The following is a 13220-nucleotide window of genomic DNA, read 5'->3' on the forward strand; positions in this document are numbered from 1 at the left end:
CTATGAAATAGTCCTGTCAGAATAAAAAATATTTCTAAAATGTTCTTTTTTCTTTTTTTTTTCCAGCCTATTAGGAGCCTCATGCACTCTGCATAGAAGCTTCTGTTCCAGCTGACATAGCACCTCAGACACTGACAGATCAGAAAAATATTTAAGGGAAACATCTACATAAACCCTTTCAACCTCCCCCCTTCCAAAAAACATTCAGACAACAAAGACTTAAGTTAATAACTGCCTTTACAGTTGCAGAATTTACTCTCTATCCTCATGGTATACATTAATAGCTGAAACATGGGAATTGCTCTGCACATGTCTCCATTACAAAAATCAAAGCAAAATATGGCAAACTGCAGCAAACACAATGACATTAGGAAATAGTAAATGCTGGATGTAAATATTTCTTTTAACATTGATGTAAAAATATTTCTTCCTAAATTCACATCAGCATTACAAACTAAAAACAGTGAGGAGGTTTGGCGGGTGGAGTGAGTGTTGGGAGTGAGGGCAGGGACTGACTTTGTCCTTTTAGGAAAGCACGAAGTTCTTCCACTTACAATGACAGTTTTTGATCTCTCTGTACTCTACTTGCCAGGTGGCCATCACTTTTGTTTCAACATAACATTACTAAAAGAGAATCCAGAATTTCCAGAAAAAAACTTGCTTAAACAAAGATGTGTTATTGCAACACAAAAAATACAAACTCTAAAGAAAGGGCATTTTCAGTATCAAAACTTTCTTTCATGAGTGTCTTTTCTTTAATCTGACAGCAGATTTCAATTCAGATTGGTAGATCTATGCCCCGGAAAATATTCAGTTATCTGCATGATTCATTTGCTACACTAAGAAGATAAAAAAGTTGCATGCAGTTTGGAATAATAATATAATAATTTTTAAAAAAGAAACTCTATAATTTAATTCCATGTAAAGAATAAAAGCTATTTGGTTCATTTGTTTGTTTAACAGAGATATTTATTAATTTATTTTTATTTGTACAATATACCCAGCCTTTCTGTGTCTTTCCCTTATCTTTCCTCCTTTTATTAAATATGAAAAAACCTCAGCTTACAATGTATTGGGAAACGAAAAACTGGCAGAATCTACGGCCAAGAACTGTTGAAATATGTATTATACAAATAAGTAAAAGAATTCATTCCCTTTCAGGATAAAGATATTAAGATTTTTTTTTTAATTATTATTTTTTGTTCTTCCATTTCAACAAATGTTGTGCGATATCACCTTACCTTAACATTTCTAGTGGATTGGTCTCATGCACTTGGTTGCCACACCTGGGACAGTCATTGCTGTCTTCAAAGTGTTGAACAATACAAGTCTTACAAACTGAGGGACAAAAAAAGAGAGAAAAAAAAGTAACTCAGACTAAGATCTAAATAATATTGCTTGAAAATGACCTAATGATATCAGCAAACTACTTCATGCATCAAAGATAAAAGAGTGTTATTCTAAAACAAACAAATACAATGTATCTTACTTACTCATTGTTCCTCAAAGCCATAGGTAGTTCTGTTCCGCAAAGACACCGAGTTCAGCAGAACGGGTTAGACAAGCGATACTTTAAAGTATGCAATATTTTTACTACTTATAATTCTCTCAGCATCATAAAATGCAAAGCCCATACCATGTAGCACATGTAAAGAGCAGATTCTGAGAAAGGGCATGTTGGGGAGCTCTGGCCCAGCAGAGTCAATCATCACTTCAGATGACTTGAAAATGACTTAGGCGCATTATTTTCTTCCCAACAGCATTGCTGGTAACTGAAAATACTATTGTAAATACTCTTTTCAGAGAAAAGTTCACAGAAATTGTACGCAGGTTCAAAGTGGCTGTTTTCCTTTTGACATAGCTCCTTCAAAAACAAAGACAGAACTTACTGTAAACATTTAATACTTGAATCTTGTAATGAAAAATCAGGATCGTGACTATGGCAGGTATAAGAAACCCAAAACAACAACATGAATTTAAAATCCAATAAACTGAAATTAAACTAGACAAGGTGCTACACTAGTGTTGCTTCCAAATGATTAATTGCAGACTGCAGATTTTACTGCCATTAATGAGAAAATGGAAGCTAAGATGATGAGAACAAATATGCCCGCTATTATTATTATTGCGTTATAACATTCTGGATGGAGATAAACTCTATCTTCTGTTTATTATCACTTCAGCTAAACTGAAATGAGAACTGCAAATTCATCAGTAAATGGACTGAAAAAATAAATGGACTGCTGCAATTGCAATATACTTTCTGCTGAAACACTGTAATTTCTTTCATCAATTACCTAAAGAACTAAGAGTACCTCTAAAAACCTGGTAAATCCTAATTATATGGCAATCTTTAAAGAATATTGAAATTCCTTTAACAAATGTCACCTAACAAGCAAAACCTATATTTATCTTTGCCATAGTATGCGTAGAAAAGTTACTACAAATCAGCTGATGCTGATAATGCACACGCATTAAACCTCTGTGGAGGTGTATTTCCAACTGCTTTGAAACACTAACTTACGGACATTAACTTCATAGCTTTGGTTGAAATTACAATGACGTTTCCACTTTCAGTCTGACAGACAGACATTAGAGCTCGCTGGTTGGCTCTGGCGAGAGATCTCCCCAAGCTAAATGGCTCTAGCAGTGCTGGCTGCAGGGCAGATTCCGATCGTCGGAATTTTTTAGGAAGAGGACGACTTCTCCATTAATAAAGGGTGAAGATATGATTTTCGACCGTGTTAACTACTTCCATTCTTGGCAATATTTCCTTTTCTAGAGTTATCTTCTTCCTAAAAATCTCTGGGTTGTTTGAATATATATGTTTAAATGCAGCTTAGCCACTATGTCTCCATATGGTCTTCTGTTTGAAATATTTTTAATGTTTTACAGTGATTACAATACATATCACTATCAATTAAGAGGTCATCTTCATTATCTGAGCTATGGCTTTCATTCACTGTTCAGTGAACTTTGTTCAGAAGAACTCTATGCCACAGGATGGATAACTAGCACACTTATTTAGTCAGATGATTGACTCCTCAAAACCTCCCAAATACTAAACACACAGAATCACAGAATGTTAGGGATTGGAAGGGACCTCGAAAGATCATCTGGTCCAATCCCCCAGCTGGAGCAGGAACACCCAGATGAGGTTACACAGGAAGGCGTCCAGGCAGGTCTTGAATGCCTCCAGAGTAGAAGACTCCACAACCTCCCTGGGCAGCCTGTTCCAGTGTTCTGTCACCCTCACTGAGAAGAAGTTTCTTCTCAAATTTAAGTGGAACCTTTTGTGTTCCAGTTTGTACCCGTTACCCCTTGTCCTACAACTGGTTGTCACCGAGAAGAGCCTGGCTCCGTCCTCGTGACACTCACCCTTTATATATCTGTAAGCATTAACGAGGTCAACCCTCAGTCTCTTCTTCTCCAAGCTAAAGAGACCCAGCTCCCTCAGCCTTTCCTCATAAGGGAGACGCTCCACTCCCTTGATCATCTTTGTTGCCCCGCACTGGACTCTCTCCAGCAGTTCCCTGTCCTTCTGGAACTGAGGGACTGCTAAACATAAACACTGCTAAACATAAAGCCTGCTACAATCCACAATAACTTAACGTGGATAAATACTTATAATATAAATTAATCTATAGAAACAAATTGAATTCCTCCATCTGAATATATTTATGTGCTTTCTTCATACTTTTTTTGAGAGAAGATGGCACCCTTGGAAGCCATGCATGGTCCAAGAAAAAGACCCTGTTTCCCTGAAAATAAGATCTACCCTGAAAATAAGCCCTAGCATGATTTTTCAGGATTTTCGGGGATGCTCGAAATATAAGCCCTACTCTGAAAAGAAGCCCTAGTTACAGTTCATAAAAAATGTCAATTTAAGTAGCGTGCAGGCAGCTATATATGAAAAAAGTAATAAGTTTTGGAGCACAAATTAATATAAAAGCCTGTCTTATTTTTGGGGAAACAGGAGTTTAATGATTAATTAAGAGATCAATCTGGCATGTAAGATAGGTCTTTAAGTAGAACATATACAGATAAAACATCATAAGGAATCAAGAATCTTAAGCCAGTCCTATATGGATGTATTCCTTACCCCAACAAACATAAACATCTGGATAAAGTCTTTGTGTAGCCAGCTCAAATCACGAGGTCATCTTATACCATGAAAAACCCCTTGAAATTGTAAATCAATACTGTAGTAACCTAAAACTACTTTGCTTTTTCTCATGTAAAGCTATGGTACTATGAGGATTTGCCTGTCGAAACTAAATGTGATTTACTAATAGCAAAGTAAAGGTAAAAAATACATATAAATTCTAGCATTCAAGAATAATGAACTGATACGTGATACTCCCAGTAGGAGTAGGATCATCAAGCAGTATTTTAAGATATGATAGGTATAATCATCCTCTGTTATTCTCAATATAAAACACTGAACATTTTTCAAAGCCTATCACTTTAAAGTTTGAGAGAATGAGATGAAGTCTAAGTATTACATGAAAAAGGTAAGAAAAAAAGGAATCTTGAAACACAATTAAATTACAGATAAACTTTAACACTTCTGGTACAGATTAACAAAATGAGGTGGTTTCACTTTACTGTAGGCCACAGTATCATAGCAAACAGACAAGAGAAAACAGCTTAACCAACATGTACACAGCTTGCAGAATTTTGAGGTACGTGCTACACACGCCAGTGGAAGGAGGACCTGAATTTCGTGGTTACACTATGACACTTTGGATAAGCCACAATAAAAGTTAAATTCACATAAGTTGATTTACTACAGCTGATCAAAGTACTCGTGTGACATATGCAAGTTGGTTGGCAACTATAACATACTACACAATGTTATGTTTTCTGATACATAGATATCTGGTCCACACACACTTCCAGATCTCTGTAATCAGCTGAAACATACAGATACAAGTGCATGGATGGTGTTGTATGTCATTTTATGTGTATCTACACACATAATCTTTCATGAGAAGACTCTTCATAGGTCAATTTTTAAGTGCTTATTAACAAGGCACCTAAATAAAACTCCATATAGTGTTTTAAAGCAAAATATTCTACAGAAGAAAGTTTATTTAGTTACTCGTAGGACAAATTCCTTGTCAGAATTCATCCTTTGAATTCTTCCAAGGATCTCCTTTCTCAAAGTTAAACACTCTTTGATCCAGTGAGCAAAGGAGGGGCACAGGATATGCACAGCCAGCGGAACATCAAACCCATCTCAGTGATGGCACAGAGATGTAACAAGTCGTTTGGTATGTTTAATGAACTATTTAATTAGCTACCTTAAACCTGCTTTAAAAGCACTTACTTTTAGGGAAAGTGCATAAAAACAGAACAGAAAAGTTTTATGTACCTAACCACCCTTCTCAGAAACTATACGTGTGAGACTACTTGGTTGTTAATTACCATTACTGAACACAGTCAGACTGGAATGCTTCCTGTTAAAAGGGAGAGATAATTTCAGCAAGTGGTGACCAAGAAAGGATTTCTGGGTTAAAATCTTCTGTTTCAAAAATAATAAGACAGGTCTGCTAACCTTTAAGACCTGCTGCATGCTATTGACTGAAGAAGAAGCACAAACGCAGCGCAGCTTGCTTGTCTGAGGGTGGGAAGTTTTGCTGCAGTGAAGTTCTTTTGGGATCTCCTGGTGAAAGCATACGTTTTTGGACTGTATAGTAAAATCTGAAAAACACTCTGCTTGCAAGATTCTTGGTCTGATATTAAAAATTCTATATCTGGTCGTTTTCTTCCACAGAAGGGCATTTCTAAAAGTTCCCAGATTGCATCGGTTGTCAATTTCTTATTGCAAATGCTAGAGAGGCCAACTAGAGGAAGGTACCACCTGATTTGCTGTTCATAAACTGGGAAAAAACGGTGATGAATACAGCTGCAGATGGCAGGTTGCCTTGCGGTGACCACAAGATGACTGAGTCCAGGATCTCAAGGAAGGATACAAATTGAAACAGCAGTGTTAGGGTTCTGAATTTCAGGAGATGGGACTTCAGCTGGTTTAAGCAGCTGCTAGTCGGATTTCTCAAAAGCTGACCAGCTCATTGTGCAGGGAATTTTGTCAGAAAAACTGCTTAGTGCACAAGAACTGCTTGGTGTACAAGCTTCTTAATTAATATACAAAAAGAGAACACATTATAAGTGGAAACAAGTATAGAAAACAAAATGATAAAATTATTGCTCTGGCACTTAGGGACAAAATCAGGAAGGCCAAACAAAGCCCAGCCGTAGCTAAAATTGATGAGGGACATAAGGACATTCTGCAAGTATGCTAGTCGCTGAAGGAAGTTCAGACAAAATGTGAGGCTGTTAACGAATGAGGGAAACAACTTCAGGAATAGATTATATAGAAAGGTTTGAAGTCTTCAACATCTTTTTTTGCCTTACTGTTTACAGGCAGAGCCTGATCCCAGATCTCCAGGCATAGCAGCATGATTTGGGAAGGAGAAGGATGGCCAGCAGCCGGGGAGCAGTTAGCACCTACAGAGAAGCTGGATGTATTCAAATCTCTAGGACAGGTAGGATTCGCTAAGCTGAAAGCTTCCCACCATAATCATGGTGATTATGGGACATGCCTGATGACTGGAAAAGGGTAGTATGTTATGCCCACCTTTAAGAAAAATTGGAAGGATGACCCAGGGAACTATAGCTAAACAGTCTCCCGCAGCCCCCTGAAAAGATGGCAGATCACGTCAGATCCTTTGGAGACAATTTCCAAGTACACGACAGACAAAAATATCATCAGGAATAGGCAATATTGATATAACAAAAGCAAATCATGGTTGAGGCTAATATGTGATCTAATAACAGCCTATACCATTTGAACAGCAGTTATGGCAGTGATGGAGCACAGCTCTTCTTGGTAGTGGCAAACAGTGTAACAAGGGGCAATGATCACAAGTTGTTGTTTGGTAGGACACTCAGAAATACTTCTTCAGTAGGCAAACAGCTTAGCACTGGAAATCGTTATTGAGAGAGGCTGTGGAGACTCCACACTTGGAGATTCAAAACTCAACTATACAGAGCAATAGCTTGACCTGGTATAGTGTTGGCAACTAACCTGTCTTGTGCATAAAGTTGGTCTAGACAGTGTCCAGATGTCCCTTCCAACCATTTCTATGACTGTGTGAACAGTCTGATATTTTTTAGAACACTAAAGAATGTTCCTGAGGAAAGTTCATTTTCCATATTTTGTAAGTGCACATGGTACTAAACAACAGAGCAACTCAGGAGACAGATAATGGGACATACCCTTTCTCTCACATCTAGCCTGCTTTGACCAGTAGTTCTTAAACATCCTTGACAATGGTGTAACAGACTAGAAAAAAGGTCTCAGTCTATAAGACAAAACCATTCTGTTGCAAGTAGCAATAGAGAAAACAAAGTGCTGAAATTGCAGATTAATTAATTATTTTGCAGTAATATAAGCATTTCCTACCCAACAGAGACAGGAACGTTTGTACTGCTATTGCCCAAGTTGCACTTACTCTTCCCAGTAAATGGTGGAGTTGTCTGTCCAAAATTTCCAAAAATGCCATCAGAAATATCTCTTATTAAAAAGGTACACATTTCTCAGAGCAGAACTTTATTACTTAACTTTTTCAGCAACACAGATTATGTGAATTAAGCACTGATTTGGTTACTATTGATTGTATTAGTTCCTCTATGATCAATAGATAAGATCTATGTCAACATATGCTTTCCATCTTATTCAGGGTAACACATTGTATTCTGAGAATCTAATGAATTTACACTGCTTCTTAAACCATTAATATCTACAGATTTTTATCATTTCTGCAAGACTATTTTGAATTACAGCAATTAGTAGCAGAAGACAAATACCAAAAGACAGTTAAAAACATTGCATTTTGTGGGAGCTTTTCTGTGAGGAGACCTATGCAACCGTATGGAAACTCAGTAAAATTCATCTAGGGACTAGGGAGTAACAGGGAGGTCTCAGTGAAGAGCTCACAATCTACAAGTGAACAAAAGAAACTGATGCTTCTGAGAAAAAAAATGCTGCTTCTGTCATTATCATTCTGTAGTGGGAGTGAAAGTAAATAAATTATCTAAACAGAAAGATAGCAGAATAAAAATATTTCTCCTAAGTCTCATCTGATTTCTGATGCAGCATTTTTTCCCCTCACCTCAACCTTTAAAAAGTTACTACTGTTCATTACACTTCAACCATAAAGAAATTAACTAATGTTGGAATTTTCCATCTTCTTTAAAGGGAAAGATAATTTAATAGTAGCTAATATACTTCTCTCACTCCTGTGTTACTCCAAGCTCTTATAAGGACACTTTGCTTAACTTCTCTTTTCCTGAACTTAAATTCTTTTACCAAGTAACCCAAACCAGAAGAATAGTATCACAGAACACATAATAATCCTTAGCTGATATTAGACTTGGAAAAAGTCAGTTCAACATTATTTCTTCTCAAAAAACTAAACTGAAAATATTATTATTATTATAACAGTAAACAACATTATCTTTGTACTATGAACAACATATAGGAATGATATGTTTTAATTTCTATATTCTTGATATACTGGGACATAACACCATAAAGTAAAAATTAATAATGAAGACAGTAAAGTCTGCAACAATACCACACAGAAATGGCAGGAAATACTAAGACAAGGCTTTTAACTGATTTTTGGTAAAGGTTTAAAAATGAGAAATATACTGCAAAACGTATTTTCCCTTAGTCTTCTTTTAGAATAATTCAAATTTTATTTGGAAATATGCCAAATTCTCAAAGTCCAAGCAAACCGTCTTCTGTTCAGGAATAAATGTAAAAAAAAATCAAGTATGTAAGTAATTTAGCTTGTGGAAATACCATGTCTGAGTCTGACAGGACCATTTATATGCTTAATATAATCCATACACACTGATATTTTAGAAGTATCAGGAGCAAAAGACAACCTGAATCATTTTCCGAGTCAGTTTCATTCAAAGAAATCTCCTCCCTAAATAAATATTTTGCCAACTTTAAAGGATTTCTATGCATTGTGTCATGGAACAAATTACAGAGATATGTATGCCAGCACTGACCAAACTGGTGTATCCATCATCCACATTGCCAAGTAATACACTGGCTTAAGTTTCAAAAGCATAGTTATATTATCGAAATACCACACCTGACCTAATGATCTTATCTGAGATCAGCCAGGCCACAGTGACACGTTTTGTGCTAGAGCCTGCACACTCAGCGCTAGCTTCAGGGACAAAAATGGGGGACCTTTACTCCACAAGGTGTTAAGCAGAGTTGACGTGCCCCCAGGATGACCCAAATGGCAGACCAGTGTCTAGGAAACCCCATCAGAAACTGTACAGCATTTAATGCAACACTTCAAACATGTAACGCTTCAAGGAACTGTAACTTATGAAGGAGGGACATTTTGCAAAGGATTACTTACAGGTATGGAGGCATTCAGTTACTGTAGTTGGCTTGATCAGGTAGCCTTTACAGATATAGCAGGTAATATGAGGATTGAAATCTTTCACCAAGTGCTTCCTCTGAGTAGCCATTCGTGGGGCAGGAAATGCTGGCAGAGTGCTTGGGGCCAGAGGAGCAAGTCTGAAAGGTGTTGATGCCCGTGGTTCACAAGAGCTGTGGCGCTGCTCTGTGCAGCTGGACTTCTCCAGGCATTTGCTCTTAATTCTGGAGGTCTCACAGGGACATGGCTCATAATTCCAGCACCAGGCAAGTCATTTTCCTACCTGTAACACACGTGGAAAGAGAGAGGTGTGTAAGCCTGGTAGCACACCACCGGTGACGATGCCCCAGAGGACAAGTGTCGCCATTAACTTGGCGGGGGCACCCGGGCTATTATTTACATAACAACACTCGGCAGTCGAGGTCCGAGGCAGCGCTGCTGCCCCCGACAGGCTCCGGCCGCCAGCGGGACGAGCTGCCGGGCGCCGCGGGGCAGCGGTGACAGGTGCAGGGGCCGCTGCCCAGCCCCGGTGGCTCCGCGAGCGCCCGGCTGCCCACCCCGCTGGCCGCTCCCCCGAGGCGCGCCGCGTTCCGCAGGCCTCGGCGGGCCCCCGCGGGGCGGAGCCCTCCCCGGCCTCAGCGCCGCGCAGCCCCGCGGGAGCCCGCCGGCCGGAGAGGGCAACGGGCGGCGCAGCTCGGCGGCGGCCGGGATGTCCCCGCAACGGCACCTGCAGCGCCTCCTGCCTCCCTGCCCCCCCCGCCTTGACCCCCTGCAGTACCTGGCGCAGCCCAGCGGCCTCAGGCGGGCAGCCGCCCAGCGAAAGAGAAAGGGAAACGGCGTGTGCCGCCCGCCCCCTCCGAGTCCTCCCTCCCTCCTTCCCTCCCCGCCAGGCTGCCGCGGCCGGTCCCAGGGCGGGCGGGACGGGCGCGCAGGCGCTGCTCCCCGGGCGAGCCCTACTGCGCCACAGCCCGCAGTGCCGCTCCGGAGCGGGAGCCGCCGGGCGGCCCTGGGCGGCGGGCAGAGCGGAGGGGACGGGGGTCCGGGGCCGTGGAGGTAGAGCGGGGGGCAGGCGGGAGCGGAGGCGCTGCCGGGCACAGGTAGGCGCAGGAGCGGTCGCAGCGCAGCCCGCGCCCCCCAGGCTGTTCTCAGCGGCGCGTTACTCGCCCGGCTTCGGCCCTTAACTCTGTTTCTTAAAAATAACTTACGCTTCTGCCCGTGGAAGGGTGAAACTGAAACTCTTTTTTCCAATCCTTGCCCTCCCTCATCCCCCAAAGCTTTTAAAAGCAAATACTAAACCACTGGACTAAGTTAGGCCCAAATCCTGTAAACAGTTGTGCATCCCTCTAACAAGGACCAACTAGCCAGATAATGATAAACACAAGTTAAAGCTGTCTCCATGGTTCAACGCATCTGCTGCTTGCTGCCCTGTTCTTAGAAGTACACCATATTACCCAGGAATTATCCATAAAACTAAATCTGCCTTAATGGTATTTTTCTGTTGCACTATTTCTGAAATGTTTTTTCTACACTCCGTGTAACAATAACAAAAATACAAGGCAGCATTTCCTGTATTAGCTGCAATACCATCACATTACCTGTGACTGTGCTAGGTCTTTGCTTTTCCATTCTGCATTTGAAATAAAGACTCATTTTGCACTGGCCTGCTAGTGCAGTCTCCTTTTGATCCTGCTGCAACAACAGAAGGCTTTAATAACTTTAGACTGCATCTGCCATCCATTCCTGCTCCTGGAATATTTACCCTCCAGTAGATCTCAATTTATATGAATTCAGTTGCCAAACTGAGTCAGGTACACTGAAGAATTTACAAGGCAGTGGTGAATGCACAATAAACCTGACATAGAGTAATTCAACAGAACATGCATAATTTTCCTGATAAAATGTTCATCTTGTATGAGATTGTTTCTCCACAATACGAACAAAAGTTTGTAATACTAAAAATCTTTTGAAGCAGCAAGTAGTACAGTTTAACAAAAGGTTGTGTTTTGATGGTTTTGGCCTTCTATTATTAGCTGTTGTTTCCGTTATTATACCATAAAATACAGACTGCCAAATAAAAGATTAGAGAATGCTAAACTCTAACAAAGTAGAAAACATAGACTACATATACATCTCATTGGAATATTTTAATTAGTCACAATCTGTCAGTTTAGCAGAAGTTGACATTTTTCAGAATGAGCATGGGAATGCCCCTGCTTGAATGTGGACTAAGCATGATACAGTGTTATTAAGCTTATACATATATACGCATTTAAAACAAGCAGCTGCTGTTGTTCTCCTGGGTGTTTCAAAATGACTGTTCGGTAAAATTTGTATTAAAAATACAGTGGATTCTAAGTGAGATTTCAAAGCGTAGTTTATTGAGTGTCCCTATTGAAACAAAACAAAACAAAACAAACCTCAACATTTTCTAAACAAATTTATAAGCTAGGCTCATGTTTACACAATAATGGATACACAGTGTTCTATCCAAGCACATTAAAAACACATAGTTACATATTTTTTTATGCTGTGTAACCCATAGAGTAGTAATTGCACAGCAGTTGCGATACTTGCAAACACACACAGCTGATAGAGATTGCACCAAGCTGAAGCCCTTCTTTTAAGGACTACCAGGTAGGTGACAGTGTACATGACAAATTCTTGCCTTGTCTCCCCACAGTGTAGAAGCTCACTCCTGCTGGTACCAAGCTCTATGTATGAGATGCTGAGTGCCCTTAACTCTCACTGAGTATGATGAAAGTTGAGGCATTCAGCATCTCTCAAGACCGTCAAATAGAACAAATAGGCAGTGCAGAAGCAGCTCTCATTTCATGATCAGATCAAAGTAGTATAACAAAGATCCTCACTCCTACTTTATATCACGAGGAAGCAAATTATGTTAATAAATGCTTAAGAATTAATTATAATTTCAAAGGTATTTATCTCCTAGCACTGCACACAACAGGTTTGTTTAAAAATATAGAGTGTGAGCATTTTGGTCTACTTGCAGCAGTTAAAAGGTAACAGAGGAATAGTGTTTGAATCAAACAAGGTGGTCATTTTCATATTATGAAACAGAATTAACAAAATAAACTGATTTAGAGTAAATATCATGTATTAGTGACAGCAAACATGGTATTGCACAGAGGGTGATTATAGTCCTCAACTCAGTAAAAATATAGCTGCTCTCATTTTTCCTTGTTTCTTAAACTTCTGACTTTCCTGTCAACTGACTCATACACAGCAGTTCTCGGTGTCCTCTAACACAGTACTTAGTTTTTTTTTTTTTAAAAAAAGTTTCTTTAAAAAACTAAGTCAATTTTTACATATATGAGCTTGTCTAACATACAGAAAATAAAGACTGTCTAAGCATTATAAAAATAGAGGAGTAGTTTGTTGAAATCCCAGAAAAACTACTGGATCATCCTAATGTGAGACAGAGTAGTTCTTTACATTTGATAATAATAAAATGGATCTTTTTAAAGGAACAGCCAGGATGCACAAGAACTTGTGAACTCCAAGCATTTCATTAATTTTACTCATTAATACAGTTCCAACATTTTTGAAAAATACCAATGTTTTATCACAGTATCACAGTATCACAGTATGTTTGGCATTGGAAGGGACCTCAAAAGATCATCTAGTCCAATCCCCCTGCTGGAGCAGGAACGCCTAGGTGAGGTCGCACAGGAATGTGTCCAGGCGGGCTTTGAATGTCTCCAGGGAAGGAGACTCCACAACCTC

General features: G+C 39.7%; 1 protein-coding gene across 5 annotated transcripts in view; it reads right to left on the reverse strand.

Moving 5' to 3' along the window:
• The window catches only part of PCGF5 (polycomb group ring finger 5), a 71289-nt gene that overhangs the window by 24385 nt on the left and 33684 nt on the right, over positions 1-13220 (reverse strand). For 4 of the 5 annotated variants that reach the window (XM_065843217.2, XM_065843219.2, XM_065843215.2 and 1 more), the window contains 2 exons: positions 9456-9759; positions 1242-1338 (listed from right to left, as the gene is read on the reverse strand). In XM_065843217.2, coding sequence (XP_065699289.1) covers positions 1242-1338; positions 9456-9567 — 209 coding nt within the window. In that variant the 5' untranslated portion in view covers positions 9568-9759. Of the gene's footprint in view, positions 1-1241; positions 1339-9455; positions 9760-10254; positions 10344-13220 lie in introns of those variants that run through there. The other variant, XM_065843216.2, reaches the window with a different exon arrangement.

This window comes from Patagioenas fasciata, chromosome 8 (genome assembly GCF_037038585.1).
Source record: "Patagioenas fasciata isolate bPatFas1 chromosome 8, bPatFas1.hap1, whole genome shotgun sequence".
In the NCBI taxonomy this organism is placed as follows: Eukaryota; Metazoa; Chordata; class Aves; order Columbiformes; family Columbidae; genus Patagioenas; species Patagioenas fasciata.